Source organism: Diaporthe batatas (genome assembly GCF_019321695.1).
Source record: "Diaporthe batatas strain CRI 302-4 chromosome Unknown Contig00007, whole genome shotgun sequence".
NCBI lineage: Eukaryota > Fungi > Ascomycota > Sordariomycetes > Diaporthales > Diaporthaceae > Diaporthe > Diaporthe batatas.
In genome coordinates this window covers 784,142-799,705 of record NW_025408554.1, presented here as the reverse complement: position 1 = coordinate 799,705, position 15,564 = coordinate 784,142, and the positions used below count along the sequence as shown (strand labels likewise).

Here is a 15,564-nt window from a genome sequence, read left to right as displayed (position 1 = left end):
TCTTAAATTATTCTGCCAACAAAAGAAATCGTATATAGTGAAACTTTGAGACTCAGGAGTTACCTAGGTACATTGAGTCTCCAACCCCCCCCCCCCCCCAACTCCAACCCCCTGCCCCCAGACAACCTTTGAAAGCATTTGCCTGGCCTCTATCTCGGGTGACTGGCGAAATTGTCCACCCGCACCACCTAGCTATAAACTCACGAACAAAGACGGATCAAAGAGGGTGACGCGGTCCCTATGGCCGGCGGGCTCCGAAATGAATGTTGGAAAAAGACGCAAGGAACGAATAAATCTTCTCACTGCAGTCAGCAACAAGAGCCTTAAAATAGACCCAGTTGTACACAATCCCATAGTTCCACACCTCCGCTGCTCCTGATTTGAGGGCCTTGACACCGGGGATCGAGTCGACACTAGGGAGATGGTTCTCTGGTTGTGGACCGAGCTCCACGGTAACCGCCGGTGCTTTGGGTCTAGCCCCAGGTTCCGCCTTCATTCGTGACTCAGATGTCAGTGGCGTCTGTTTCTCGACTTCGACCTTGACCTTGACCTTACGGATGCGCCCTTCCGCCGCCTGTCTTTCGCGAACCATCTCTAGTTCTTCCTGTAACAGCTCTCTATATTCCTCCTTGAACGCCTCTCTGCAGCGTGTGGCCTGCCACCTGCCCTTGATCCTGTTCTCGCGGTCGTACTCGCAGCGCAGCCTCCCTTTTAGGAGCGTCTCAAACATCTTTGACTTTCGGATATAGTCCTCAGCTTCGTCTAGGTTGTGAGCCGTGAGAGACACTTTGTCCTGCAGTCCAAGACAAGTGTCAATGTAGAGAGCAACCTGGAGGAATTCCAAACGTAGCTGGGCGTGTTTACTCACCGGGTGGTGTTCGAGGCTATATCTCTTCCACACGCCCCTTAGATCCTCTTCGGATATCAAAGGAGAAACACCGAGTTCTTCATAGTAATTTGGCGGCTTTAGAGCTTCATTAACCATTGGCGTGTTCCGTAGCCCGATTTCAGATGAGAGGAGCCGGGCAATGTTGAGCCCCGCGAAGAGCAACGCCCAGATGATTATAAGGCAGCAGCCGGCATCACGGAAGGCTGATCTCCTGCGCCTGGGGCGAGGAGATGCATTGCATGAGTAACATGAATCCCTAGGCATTATCCTTGGCTTTGATGCGTCCTCCTGGGTTGCGGCTCGGTTTCTTGGCTCCCAAATTGTGTGATTGCGGTGTGTTACAGATACGAGGAGGTAAACCTAATGAAGCGGATCGAGTGTAATCACAGAAAGCAAAAGGGTGACGAGATCGCTGACATCAGACCTGGTTGGGGAGGTAACAGGTCTGATGTTTGCCCTTAGTTTCTTCAGAAGAGTCCATCTAATTAATACAGAAATGTCTAAGACACTTGATTAGTCTGTAGAAAATTGACCGCAAGTGGAGAAGGCCTGCTTTGTCTTCAACATGCACCATTGGCATCAATCGAAGCGGCCACAAAGCAGTGTGGACTCACAACAAAGCCCCGGGCTTATCGTCAAGTGAAAACGGCGAAATCGCTCCCGTGCTGCGAAAAGTGGGCGGCGTCTTTTGTTTCAGATCTCGAACCTTACGTCTATTCCACTGTCGCCTGTACCAAGCAAGACACTTGTGGTAGAGCACCTGGGCACTTTGAGCGAAACAACTATGCTGAGGGGGCCAAGGGGAGAATACCTAGGTACAGACTGCAGAGTCAATATCCAGAGACTGAATTGACCACAGCCGTGATCAACCCTTATTTCTGGCGTGCAGGGCCTCCAGAATCGTGCTGGTCAACTAGAGGCCAAGGTTGCCCCAGTTCGACAACTCATTGTGTCCGACCATAGTGCCCAAGATTGACTGCCCCAAGAACATCTAGTACATACCTAGGTACTTCAGTATTCAAGAGTTCAGGTATATCAGGTGTATATGTCAATCAATCCAATTTCATTTTCCAAGTTTTAACCTAGTAAATTGAAGAATATTTGAGCGATTATCTGAATTCCCCCCGACGAAGTTATAGTGATGACTGACCATGCTTCGTGATTTACATGTATTCCATTCTCTCTGCAACGTTATCGGCACTGTGCCTTTTGTTAAAACCCTTGGTCTTGAGCGTTGACCACTTTATGAAGGCGCCACATACCTTTCATACGTATAAGGATTAAAACCGAGACCACCACCCCTACCTGGATTGTAAATTTCACCTACTTGCGCCATAAACTCCTATCGCTGGTTCACAGACACGAGTAAAGCCCAGACGAGGGACAAATTCATAACAGTAGGATATTCTGAATATACAAAGCGAGAAAGCCCAAAGCCAAGCGCCCAGTCTGTCACTGTGGTATGGGATTGTGGCTGGGAAAGCCCGGCGGTAGACTTGAGAGGGAGGGGGCAGGAGGAGCAGGAGATAGTTACCTGTCCCACAAGCGGCCGATAGTGATGTGCCTTTTCGAGAACAGTCTTCCGCAGATTGCCGAGACGGTCCTTACGGGGCGTGCGCGGGAGCTCAGAGATTTGGCAATGGCCAACGGATGTAATGCAGGCAAGATCTGCGTGATGTGCTGGTGACAGACACATCTCATCTATGACCGACCATAGATCGCTTGAAAACACACCACACAGCTCCGAAAGAGAGGCGCAGGGTACCATGGGCGAAGAGGATTGCTAAATTCAGCACGGTTTCGCTCGTTTTCTACGTCGTACCTGCCATGGTGGTGTGTTAATATATGATATTGAATGGGTAGCGCACCTCAGAGTATGCAACCTCCCGCTGCATTGGGGGCCTCGATCCATTCGCTTTCCTTGGTGATCACTGTTGGTTGGCTTTTCAGCCTCAACTCTCTGGGTTCTTTCTTGGCTTCCTTAAACACCTCACAATTTTCACCGAGGAAGACCAGAGAGCTCCCTCCTCTTTCAAACTCATACCTTCCCTTTCATCTCCGTTGACATCTCAAGATACCGAATCCATCCCTCGGGTCATCATGGCAGTAGAAGCAGACGCTGGCCTCGACGGCCACTCCCCCGAATCATCTTCAATCCCAAAATCGACCATGAGTCCTGAGTTCGTCGATGTCCCAAGTCAGCCAGACGTGATGGACAAGGAACACGTTCCCATCGAATACATCCATGGCCCTCGGTTCGGGTTCGTCTTCGCGGCGTGAGTGATATTGAACTGGTTAAATACTCTGCGGTCGGTGTAGCTGACATATTCCTCGATGAGTGTCGCAATCATGATGTTCATCACCAACATGGAGATAACAGTGCTCATTACAGCATTGGTTGCTATTACTAAAGATCTCGGTGGCTTCTGCGGGAAGCTATTTAACGGTATGAATTGTTTATTTCGATGTTCGTTCTTCGAATATAAACTTACTAGTGTATCTAGCTAACTACGATTATATTCAGAAATTTCTTGCTCTTCAGTGTTTGGAAAACTGAGGCCAAGCTTGATGAGCTTGCAGCTGAATGTTTCTCACCACATCCAAACCGAATCCGAGAATATATTACTTCATGGCTTGGCACCTCCCGCCGGTCTCCACGGACCCACCATGAAAAAGTTCCTTAGTTTAGCGGCGAGTTCTAGAATATTGTTGATCGAGTTGTTCCTTGTTGATTTGGAGGCGTAGTGTCTTGGCATGTGGGAGATGTGAAGGATAGATCTAAGGATTGTGGGTGATGTATCCTGAAGTCTTTGACCTACAGCACCAATATTAAAATTCTGACCTTAGCCGACTTCCAGATTCCTCTTGTTAGATTGAAGATATTTCTTCTTAGTAATGTCTTTTATTGCCTAAGTAAGGAGGAAAGGGGGAAAAGACTTAGCCGTTGCCTTCCTCGCCCCACACCCTCCTTAAATCTTTTGGCGGGTCTCTAGTTGCGCGTACGAGGCTCATGCCATGGAGCTCTTATATTTCTACGTGCAGATGGTGGGTATTAGGATTAACTAGGGAAATCTAGAATTAATTACCCACTACTAGAGCTTATTATCTTAGGTTTAGAGATTGAAAGTTATTTACTATATAGGTAATAAATATATAAATAAACTTGTAATAAGATATTTTTATACGTTAAATTTAAATTTATTCTTTTTTAATTATATAATTAAGTTATACTTTATTCTTATTAAGATTTATTTAAGTTTACTATAAATTTAATTTTTATTTATTATTTTATTATTAATTAATATAAAATTATTTATATTTTATATATTATTTTAAATATAAGACTAATTATTATATTTTTATTAAGTATTAAAAGTAATATTATTTTTACTATAAAATATAAACTATTAAATTATAAAAATATAATTAATTAAAATAATAATTAATTATTAATATAATATAATTAATAATAGTTTTATTTATATAAATATACTTTTAATAATAAAGAAACATTAAAATATTTTAAAGATATTTAATATTTAATAAAGTTTTTAATTAAATTAAATATTATTAATATAATTATAAAGCTTTAATTTAAAGATTTAATAAATATAGTTTTAAAATTAATAAAGTAAATATTATTAATAGAATTAACTATATAATTAATAATACTTTTATTAATATAACTCTTTATATAAATTAAAGTTAAAAATTAAATTATTTAAAAGTTTATTAATTAATTATTTATTAATATTAATTTTATAAAACTATTTATAATAAAACGTATATAAGGAGATATTAATATTATTAAACTTTAAATAAAATATTAAAATATAAGCTTTAAAAATTTAATTTTCTTTTTTATTATATTAATACTAATTATTTATAATAAAAATAATAAGAGGTAAATTTAATAATATATTTAATAAATATAAATAGTTAGTTTATTCCTTTTATTTTTATAATAAAATAAAATTAATAGTTATATTTATTTATTACTTACTTTAATTATAGTAAAGATTTAAATAATAATATAATTTTTAATTATAAGAATAAATATTTATATAAAAATAAGTAGTATATAAATATTATATACTTTTATATATTAACGTTTTTATATTATTCACTTACTATATATAATATATATTTATATTTATTAATTATATATATTTTATTAACTTTTAATTTCTAATTCTTTTATTATTACTTTTAATTTAATAGTTTATTACTTCTTTCTTTTATTATTTAAAGCGTTTTACTAAGTTTTTAAACATTTAAATTTCTTTTATTAATAATACCGTTTTTATAATAAAGTTAACTTATAATAATTAATTAATAGTCTTATAAATATTTAGATAAAGAGAGAGTATATAAGTAAAAGAAATTAATAAGTTTATATAAAAAGTATAAAAAGTATTTTATATAGTTAGTATATATAGTTAGAGAAGGTTAAATAAAGCCTTTTAATTAATTATAACTTAAAAGAAAATAATATACTTATATACTACTTATCTCTTTATATAAATATTTATTCTTTTAATTATATACTTTAAATATAAAATATTATTTTTAATTATATTATTATTAAAGTTATAAATTTTAAGGGTGACTTAATTTATATTAAGTATACTAATGCTAAGTAAATAATTCTTATGTTTTATCTCTATTTAAGAATTTTTTTTTGAATGAGGTTTAAAGAAGTATGCGGCTTGAATCGGGTAGTACGGGCAGCATAAACAGTAGACAGTGGGCATGTAAGCATGTACCCTACATAGATTTGTGTGGATTTGTTTTTAATTCGTATACATCCCAAAGTCGTACGGTCCCTTCACGCAATAGTCAACGCTCAAAGACTCAGCGTTTGAAGAAGCGCAATTACAATAACAGTGTAAGAGGACAGGGCACGTGGCCTCAGCCTCGTCCCGCACACAATCATTACCATTTGAGTCAACGCCAGGAAATATTAATCATCCGTGCACAAGCCTCCTCAATTCCTCCTGAGACATGATCAAGCTTGCCTTTCTTCAAGTACAACTCTGCTTCCTGTAGTAGCTTCTCCGGCCCTAACACGTCATCAGGACTATCCTGTGTCAAGGCTTCAGAAAGCTTATAGAGATTCCTAGCATGCTCCAGTGGCAAGCTTTCCTTGTGAAAACGTGTCACCTCCAACGAATCTCGCAAGTGTTTCCTGTGGATCAACTGTTAGCACAGAACATCAACTGCTGGGCCCATAAAAAGAAGGAAGGCGCTTACACAGCCGCTTCAGTTTTTCCTTGGGAAAGGCAGCATAGGCCTATCTTGTACATGCACCCTCCGTTGAACGGATGCAATCTTGTATGGTCTCCCTGAAGCCATATATTCTGGGCATTGATGAGGTGTGCCTCAGCTGACTCCAAGTTACCCTGCAAGGTGTCGATTAAGCCCAAGATAAAACAGGCACTTCGAAGTAGATTAGCTTAGGCCCCTTGTGGGTTGTATCTCAAAGGTATCCACTTACTATGCCAAGGCTCCCCAATTCAATGGCTTGGTCTTCCTGAGCTCCCCGATCGCAAAGTCTACCTTCCCCTGGCTTCAACTGGCTTGCCCTGGTAGACAAGACAGCGACCGATATTTGCCATGATCACTGGGTCTTTATAACTAGGTTTTCCTTGTAGCTCGCAGGCCTTACTCCAATTTGAAAGAGACTTTTCCAACCAAATCAAAGCACTTTCGTGATCATTTCCAGTGCTGTACGCAACGCCAAGATTGTTCTCGAAGCCCGAGATAAGCACGAGCTTTTTTGGTTCCTCGCTGAGACGCAGACTGAGCCCTTGTCGGTTCAGTTCGATTGCTTTTTCAGCATTTCCCAGTGTCTCATGCAATTGAGCAAGATGAGAAAGGGTGGATGCCGTAACATCTGCACAGTGACTGGCATCGTTCAGAGTCTTCGCAGCATTCAGATTGACCTCGCACATTGCCTGGAGCTCTTCAAGGAGGTTGACCTCGAAAAGATATCTTTATTGCAGTCAGCATCTGACATTATCTTACTAAAAGTTGCACGTTACTTGAAAAGGTAAAGACCAACCTCTGACATTGTATTAGCAAGTCACAGAACTCCCATGTAGCCTTGAGAGGAACAGTTGTCTTATAACATTCCTGGAAACAGTCTTTGAGAAAGATGACATGTTGCAGGAGGGCATTGCACTGATCCCATTGATCATACAGTTGATCCTTCTCCTCTTCCTGCCTGGGAAAGATTCGATGTACCAGGTTGATAGTGTCTTGGAAGGCTTGCTGTAACTCTTCGGCGCTAAGAAAGTAGCGAAATTGTGTTTGAACCATTCGGTGAACAGAAAATACGCCTGTGTCGCGGTTTCTTTTGACTAAAGATAGCATGAGTAGGCTTTCGATCGTTTCCCAGAAGCTACACACGTATAGTTAATTGAATGCCAAGGTTGTCTCACTATCGGCGTTGGACTCACCTGAACTCATCTGAGAGGAACTTGATGCTCTCCGGCAGATCCTCTTCTCTCAGTTCAAAGAGGGACTGAGGAATACTATCCGGCATTAGAAATGAAATGACCCCCAAAAATGATCGGCTGTCTTTGTCCAGGGATTTGAAGGAGAATTCCCACAAAGACTGAAGTTCAGATGTATGAGCTCGCCGAGGATTTTTCATATAGAATTTCATGAAGTCAGAGATCGACCAGGACCGTCGCTGTATCAGTCCCGCCATGTGTGTGATGCCAAGGGCATGTCCATCCAGCCGCTTGGAGAGCTCTAAGGCAGACACACCTTCTGCATCAAGGTCCCTGCCAATCTGTCTTTTCAACAAAAAGATCAGGAACCTAGAGCCCATATTGGGATCCCACGCAGTGACTTCAATGCTGTCATTGGTATGATCGAAAGCAAGTGATGGATTCCTTGTGGTCATGATAGCACAACCGTGATTCGATACTGGCCAGAAGCGCTGCAGGATGTCTGCAGAGGACACATTGTCGTATACCGCAAGCCAGGCATCCTCTGTAACTTGAGTTAATTTCCAAGGCTACTGATAGGTGTTGTCAATTCATGTGGCTTAGGAAAGCATACCAGTAGATTGAAACCATTCTTGAACAAGTTCGAGGTTCTCATCGTGGCTGTTTGGGCGTGCTCCAGGTAACTTGAGCTTCATGGCAAAGTCTGTGAAACTCTGGCGCAGGGATGCAGAATTCTCCGCATTCGCCCAGAATATGGCATCGTATTGCTTCTGTTGGACTTTGAGATCGACATAGCTAATTGCAATGGAGCTCTTTCCCACACCCCCTAGTCCCCACAGAGCAACAGCCTTGAACGGCGTGCGACGCTCCTGGCGCTCGAATATTTGGTCGAGTCTTTCGAAGACATCCACACGATCGAAAAAACGGCCAGGCAGTATCCTTGTCTGCGACAGTAAGAGGGTTGGTCGGGATGGCGAAGGCGAGTGGTTCGATACAGATTGGATTGTCCCGCGAGGCGGGCTGTACTGAGCCAATTTCTCAACCCAAGAGATTGCGTCGTTGAGGTCGCGGTTAGCTTTGAGGAAACGCTGCTCCAAAACCACCAAAGGGTCTTCACAGTGCCCATTCAAGCTTTCTGCGTGAATTAGAAACGATGTCATATGCCTTGAGGGGTCGGACATGGCAAGACGAAAGTACATGAGCGACATACCGAACGTGGCATCAGAGAACTCCCCTCGGAGACATTTGATGGCATCAATGAAGAATTCAAGCAGCTGTATATGCATCTCAAAACAGGCTTCTTTCATCTGACCAGTCATGACGGGCGTGGTGGCACAACAGACTTGATTGAAGGAATCGGCCTTGTACCCAATGGATTTCAGGACCCGCTGGACAGTTCGTGTTGCTCCTGGGCTTTCACATGAAACCTAGTATCTTGGCTTTCAGCAAACCGAGTGTTGACTGAACCCCGCTCTCGGAGCTTGTCTTGGGCAAACCAGAACCTTGGAAGAGGGCTAACCTGAATCAAAATCCCCAGAACTCCCCAAAAGAAGGCCGCATCCAACTCCGCGCCAAGTTGTGTTTCAAAAACACCTACGAAGGTTTTCAGATGGCTCAGAGCGGGCAGGACCCGTGCAATTTCGCGATTAGCGGGATCCTGGAGCAGAGATTGCAGTGCACCCCATGAATTGAGACGTGCCAATTCTTTAAGGTCGTTTGGCTCCAATGAGCTCCGGCTATTCTGACAGGTCGCCTGCCAATGGCTCGCAAAAAATTGTCCGCTACAAGTCTAGTTGTCAGCTGAATCTTGATAATCAAGCAAACCTCTAGCGCTTGACTAACAATGGCGGGGTACTTACAGGTCTTCTGGATCCATGGGGACTCGCGCGGCCCAAAGAGACCAAAAGTCAAGAAAGATGCAGAAAAAAAGGGTTTTGCTTTGTGCTACTGCTAGGTCAGGCAAAAGCGCGAGCGGGCGGGGTCAACTTCTTACTGATGAGGACGAAGAAATGACAGGTTTTCCAAGCTGTCAAACGGCAGGGGGTCTGCCTCTTCTGGGGCGTCTATATACCACCAGATGGTGGTCAGCGGTGAGAGTCAACCACACCAATTCGATTGGCTCGTCAGGGTGGCCAACATGCCACCCTCCTGCATGTTTGCCGGACAGTGAGACAATCGGAACTGCACCGTTTCCCCCTTCGAAGGTTCACCGGCATGACCGGGCTGCAGCGGCTTAATGCACTGGTGGTCGACGGCCTGCATCCCTCCGCAGCACCCGTAGTCTCGCAAAATCCTGTGTCACCTGACTGAGGTGTCCGATAGGAGAGGTGGGGGATACATGTACGTACAGTAGCCCAAATAGGAGGCGCTTCGTGTAACCCATAGTGAGGGGGCCCCTTATAAAAAGACCAGCTTTCAGGACCGGGTGTTCTCAGGTCTCTTTCTGTCGACAACGATCCACATCCACATAACGTCAGCCCTAGGAATGAGCAATGGCCAGCACCCGCATTCAAGAGCGGGGCGCTCCTGTCCATCAACTGGCCATTAAAGACGTCTTCAATCACCTTTCAGAACGCGAACAGCTCTATGCGCATCACCTTTCCCAGGCTGCCTGGAATGGCGCTAGGATCATTATGCGCCAAGTCTCCCCGGAAGCAATTCGGATTTTCGACCTGATCCTTGAACTTCACAGCTCGTGTGATGGCCAGTGGTCTACTCTTCTAAGCGAAGGGGGTGTGACAGAGGCGGAGATTTCAGCTTTCCTCGACTATGCTGCACTCTTCCTAACCAACCTTGGAAATTTCTTCGTCAGTCAAGTGAAATTGCTTCTCATTTGCCCGGTCTCCCTCTGACGTTCGCAGGCCGATGGGGGCACAAAGATTATCCCTGCACTTTCGGCAGGCGCCTTGTACAAATTAGCCAAGAGTTCGCCCAAAGCCACAGCCATCCTCGACGAGGTAGCCGTGGCCATGGTTTCCGAGCTTCCTTCCAGCATTGGGTACCCCGGGGACAGTACGCAGGCCAATTATTATCCAGGGAATGATCGTTTGACGCGCGACGAGATAGCCCTAGTCTCCACGTTGCTCCAGGCGCACAACATCGAGCCTGAGAATACCCGGGTGACAAAGACCAGTGCCAATGGCGAACAGGTTCTACAGGTGTTGCAAGCCTCTGTGACGAAACAATGTGTTGGAGAATGGAAGAATGTGGATGAACTCGAAACAACTTTACGTGTTGAAGGCGGCGATCATGCTGAGGAGCTGTCGAGGATCTGCACATCACTTCTCGCGGCCAAGGAGTACTGTGAGAATCAGCAGCAGGCCGTGATCATTGACCGCTACGTCGACAGCTTCCGTTCTGGCAGTCTTGTGGCCTATCGTGAGTCGCAAAAGTTGTGGGTCACAGACAAGTCACCTCGCCTCGAGACTATCTTCGGTTTCGTGGAGCCCTATAGAGACCCGCATGGCGTACGGGCAGAGTGGGAATCAATCGTGTGCATCTCAGATCCAATCGAAAGTTCCAGTATGAAGTGTCTCGTGGACAAGTCGGACACATTCATCCGGCTTCTGCCCTGGGCGATTCCAGAGATCAATAATGGAAGAGGGCCTTTTGAGAAAGACCTATTTGAAGCACCAGACTTCGCAAGTGTACATGGTACGTGCCTCAGATACAAATTGGTCGACATTCGGCTGCTGACTCTCTTGTCTATTAGCCCTTGCTTCGTGCTCGAGCATTGTCTGGAGTGGTCATAATCTTCCCAACTACAACGACATCAGAGAAACATACGGCTGCAAGAACATGGTTATCGCTAATCGAATTAGTGCTGAGAATGATTCGGCCAGTCCGTGTCCTTACATTGACTCGTCGGACAAAGAGCGTTTCAAGGCGTGCGTCTATAGCATCAAGACCATCACAACTGCGGTGCACGAGCTACTCGGGCACGGTACCGGCAAGCTTCTCAGCGAAACAAGCCCCGGTCAATTCAATTTCAACAAGGAAGACCCGCCTATTAACCCCTTGACTCGAGAGAAAGTCAGCACTTGGTACCGTCACGGCCAGACTTGGACTGGGGTTTTCGGTGAGATTGCCACGTCCGTCGAAGAATGTCGAGCAGAGGTGATGTCCCTCTACCTGATGGACAACAAAGAGCTTCTGTCCATTTTTGGACACGATGACACGGCTCCCATCAGCGCTGACGAGCGTAAGTACAACTTGCTATCACTCTAGAGCTTCGAAGTCTTCGGATCACTCACAATGACAGTTCTGTACAATACGTATCTCTACCTCTCAGTCGAGGGGTTGCAGGCTCTCGAGTACTACAACATTGAGGAACACGCCTGGGGCGAGCCTCATAGAGAGGTAGGCTTCACCGAAAAGATTCCCTGCTAGCTTTCTAACAGATATCGTGAATAGGGCCAATTCGCCATCTTCAACCATCTTCTTGTCGACGGCGGTGGCGTGATTACTGTCGAGCATGACAAAGAAATCGGAAAATTGAGGGTCCGAGTTGACCGCAGTAAACTACTAACTCATGGCAAGCCGGCATTGGGAAGTCTACTATGCCGTATTCAGATCTGGCGTTGCATCGCAGACTTTGAATCCTGCAGTGAGTTCTGGAAGACTGTGTCAGCTGTGTCGACCGAGTGTGAGGCCTGGAGGAAGGTGGTATTATCGAACCCGGAGCCACGCTGGAAGTTCGTACAAGCGAACACCTTCTTAGAAAACGGCCAAGTGAACTTGAGAACATACGATGAGACTAATGAGGGACTCATCCAGTCATGGGTTGAGCGGGGTGTGTGAAGATTATGAGACTCAGGGATCTTGCTCGACGTCATGTACACGCACAATTGATACATTGGTCGCTTTTACAATTGCGGTCAGAATCAGATTTAAAATGGGCGTTGGGTTGTCAACCCTCTCGTGGTATCATCGGAATCAAGTCCATTGGGTCGTGAGTGGGGACCGGGTTTTATTAACAAGTCGGCAGGCACTATGTTTTCGGCGTGAATATTGGAATTACTTAAGTGCTGCCATGCCACCTTTCTAAACCCTTGTACTTTCCCATCATGTGCTATGCTACGTAAAAGCCATATCCTACGGTAGATAGGACGTTCTATACAGACTACCTTGACTTACTTCACTGTTATTGTCAGGTAGATCTGCTGCTGGCGCAAGACTGGTAACAGACTGAAGTTTGATGATTCCCATTGCAACGGAACTTCCGCATTATGGTCCATCCCCATTTGATGATGCCGCTGCAAGGTAGAGTTGCGCCACCCCGACAAGTAGTTGCAGGATACTTAAAACGATTGAAATGCCTCCGACCCACAGGACTGCCCAAAAGGTGTACCACTGAAGAGGATTTCGGCGATCCCGCCAGAGGTCTCTCACCTTGCTGGGTTGTTGCCGTGAATTATAGCGTTGCAGGGAAATGAGTCGAGATCCAAAGAATGTAAAATCCTCTGTGGCGGAATACGTGTCTGATTCTTGCAGTTTTCCGTCTGCACTCATGGTTGAATACGGAAATATGTCTCGCGGGAATTTTGACTCGCGCTGTAATGGACGGAGAGGCGACGTGCAGAGTGTGAAGAGGAGAGGATCCACGTCTGCTTCAGACCTGGACCCACGCAACTGTTTCTCGGCGAGTTTGCGAGAATGTTGTGACTGAGCGAACAATAGACGGAAGGACAACAAAATTTCCCGATGAACAGCTGAAGTAGTGTACAGTGGGTCGTCGGCGCCATGCTCAAGCTGTGGTAGGAGTATCTCTGGAGCGATGCTGTGATGTTCAACATTAGCTCAGATGTCGGCGGATGTGGGCGGATCTCTGCCAATATATGTAGTTTAGACTCACCTCATGATTACTGCAGGGTCCTTTCGGCTTATAACGCTGGCAAGGCAGAAGGTAGGAAATCGGAATAAGGACAAGGTCCGCGTATGGGGGTCAAACTTGAGGTGGTTGGTGATCACATCTACCCACTCCAACCGAACACGGCCAATTCTCTGCAGTGAATAACAGTTGACGATAGACTCATGTATAACATCTGATGGGTTTGGAGGTGAGGTGACCGCCGTATTTTGCTGCACAATTTCGGTATTTGGCTTGAAGGTCTTGAAAATCTTGATAATTGGCCGTTTCAATGCATGCTTTGATAGCGTTTGCCGAGAGCCCTCTACCCAGGGACTTGGTATACTTGAGCTCGTCGGTAAAGTGTCTGGAGTTGCAACTGGTTTCAAGCTCATCGATGTCAAGCAAAGCACGGCAAAGATGGCTCGGTGGACTTGATCAAACTCTTCGGGGGATATTTCCACTGAACGAGCGTAAATCACCGAGGACACTTTGTCCAAGACGTCTCCAATACTGACTTTGTCTTCTTCAAAATCCTCAAGGGCGTTGATGACGGCGAAACACCATTTCCATGCAATGGCTTGATCATCACAATTTGAATCGCCTAGGAGCCGCCTCATGACATCCACTTGGCGGTGTATAGAAGAAGATAATTCCTTCTCAATATGAGCTAGAAATAGCCTAGTTCCAGGCCATTTTTCAATGAACGCGTCGTTTAGATCAAAAAGGAGGTTAATTGCGGCCAAGTACAAAGACGAAGTCGGCGCCTGAGCGGCGCTGTTTGACACATTGCCGTCGTGCGCTGCAGTGGGTACTGGAGAGACCAGAGCGAAAGATTCCTGAGATGTGAATTCATTCAGTTGCTGAAGTGTTCATTGAACATTGAAAGTGCAGCAACCTCCAGTGAGTGGGTGAATGCATGTCTTCTCACCTGCTGTAGGTTCCCCACTCCGAACATGGACAGCTTCAATTTCTTCCAATGTCTCATTATACGTCGAGATTCAACCGGTTCAGAATTCCGAGTCTGACCTTCAATATCCCTTTCATTGTTGCTCATGAATATTGTCACAGGTCTACATACCTACATACATCAGTATGTAGGCAGCAGTTCCGGGAAAATGAGGATGACACAATTTGACCATGCGGGGTGACCCAGGCGAGACGGGTGAGATGTGTTGATATATGTATGTGTTTTCTACCAAGAGTAATTGCTGACTACGCGGAGCTGTTGCCACGAAATTCGGTCTTTCATCCCCGCGGGGTGCAGGGAAGGAGGGCACCTGGGCTTCCCCCAACGCAACGGTGGCGTCCCAAGGACACCCTGAAATTCGAGCTCAGCCAGGATTCCTTCTGTTCAGCTGCCTGAATCCAGAATGGACTTAGCCTCGTAGTCCAGGTTTGGATTGGATGTCCCATCAGCCAGTCCGGTGTGGATAATGAGTACCGTGTGCATAAGGCTTCATCGCGGTAATCGCCGATGACTCACTCGTGTGCGATACATGCGTGTCCACATTCGTGTCAAATAGCCTGCTCGGATGCGCAGCTGAGATATGAAAGTGTGTTTCTTGAACAAGCTACTACACCTGTGGAAATCTACGCACGTACGAGTTGTGAATAACATATTAGTGTGCCGTGATGGCTGACACGGTTTCATCAGAGACGGATCACTTGAAAGTTTAACAGTGTAAACCACTCATTCGCATTCTGCATTCATCGACTTCAACCCTAGGTTACATGAATGAGGCCATTTGCCAAGCCCACACTAAGACAGAAAATAAAGCGAGAGACACGTCGAAGTAGACCAGAGGGAAGGCATTTCAACACTATCAAGCTACATACATTTGTGAACACCAGGTCAGAATGGGGAGACAGGCGGGAATTTGATAGAAGTCACCTGTCATCTATGTCCTTATCTTGGGCTTGCTGAAATCAATTTCGTGTCTTGGGTGGAGCGCAACTGTACCATGTTTGGTCGATTGGGGTGGGTCGTTGCCATTTCCGTTAAGCAGAAGCCCGCCTGGTCCGATGATCTCACGTGGGTTTAAAAGCGAGAACCATTCTTTCCATGGCTGGGACAATGCCCTTTGGTGAGTTTCGGATGGCATACTGTCGAGCTCTCGAATTCGAAAGAATTACCGCGGAATCAAATGAGCAAGTAACGGTTTTGGCGGTTTGGAGGGGGATGCAACTTGAGGATGATCAGAGAAGAAGAAATCTAACATTTACCAGATCAAGTTGCATTTGATTTATAGCACCCCTTCCTTTACCTGATTCTTCGGCTTCTCGCCATAACGCCGCCTGATGCGTGTGACAAACTGAGCCGCCTTCATCCTCAGAGCGGGGAACACCTCACGTTCCGAGGCATTCTG

The 15,564-nt window shown here is 45.1% G+C and overlaps 4 protein-coding genes across 4 annotated transcripts; 1 reads left to right on the top strand and 3 right to left on the bottom strand.

Annotated features, from left to right (window-relative positions):
- Positions 1–238: 238 nt before the first annotated feature.
- KVR01_006982 (uncharacterized protein) lies at positions 239–1,153 on the bottom strand (the record flags this gene model as incomplete). Its single annotated transcript, XM_044781681.1, has 3 exons — positions 239–526; positions 590–793; positions 869–1,153. 3 exons carry the CDS (start codon positions 1,151–1,153, stop codon positions 239–241), a joined length of 777 nt encoding a protein of 258 aa, XP_044644413.1.
- A 4,451-nt stretch (positions 1,154–5,604) lies between these two features.
- KVR01_006644 (uncharacterized protein) lies at positions 5,605–9,353 on the bottom strand. Its single transcript, XM_044781560.1, has 9 exons — positions 9,207–9,353; positions 8,867–9,128; positions 8,558–8,774; positions 7,961–8,482; positions 7,351–7,891; positions 6,954–7,292; positions 6,387–6,883; positions 6,143–6,328; positions 5,605–6,077 (listed from the first exon to the last, which is right to left on the bottom strand). Exons 1-7 carry the CDS (start codon positions 9,221–9,223, stop codon positions 6,445–6,447), a joined length of 2,337 nt encoding a protein of 778 aa, XP_044644075.1. The 5' UTR covers positions 9,224–9,353; the 3' UTR covers positions 5,605–6,077; positions 6,143–6,328; positions 6,387–6,444.
- A 486-nt stretch (positions 9,354–9,839) lies between these two features.
- On the top strand, positions 9,840–12,147 carry KVR01_006528 (uncharacterized protein; the record flags this gene model as incomplete). Its single annotated transcript, XM_044791709.1, has 5 exons — positions 9,840–10,154; positions 10,209–11,001; positions 11,060–11,548; positions 11,609–11,706; positions 11,761–12,147. The coding sequence occupies 5 exons, from the start codon at positions 9,840–9,842 to the stop codon at positions 12,145–12,147; spliced, it is 2,082 nt and encodes a 693-aa protein (XP_044643959.1).
- Positions 12,148–12,479: 332 nt separating this feature from the next.
- KVR01_006494 (uncharacterized protein) lies at positions 12,480–15,485 on the bottom strand (the record flags this gene model as incomplete). Its single annotated transcript, XM_044789658.1, has 7 exons — positions 12,480–12,602; positions 12,739–13,126; positions 13,202–14,034; positions 14,127–14,276; positions 14,682–14,778; positions 15,231–15,383; positions 15,463–15,485. 7 exons carry the CDS (start codon positions 15,483–15,485, stop codon positions 12,480–12,482), a joined length of 1,767 nt encoding a protein of 588 aa, XP_044643925.1.
- Positions 15,486–15,564: the final 79 nt, after the last annotated feature.

Coding starts and splice junctions, on each gene's coding strand:
- KVR01_006644 (XM_044781560.1), bottom strand. Junction 8,483..8,557: donor GTTCTCTGATGCCACGTTCG/GTATGTCGCTCA, acceptor TAATTCACGCAG/AAAGCTTGAATGGGCACTGT. Junction 6,884..6,953: donor TTGCTAATACAATGTCAGAG/GTTGGTCTTTAC, acceptor ACTGCAATAAAG/ATATCTTTTCGAGGTCAACC.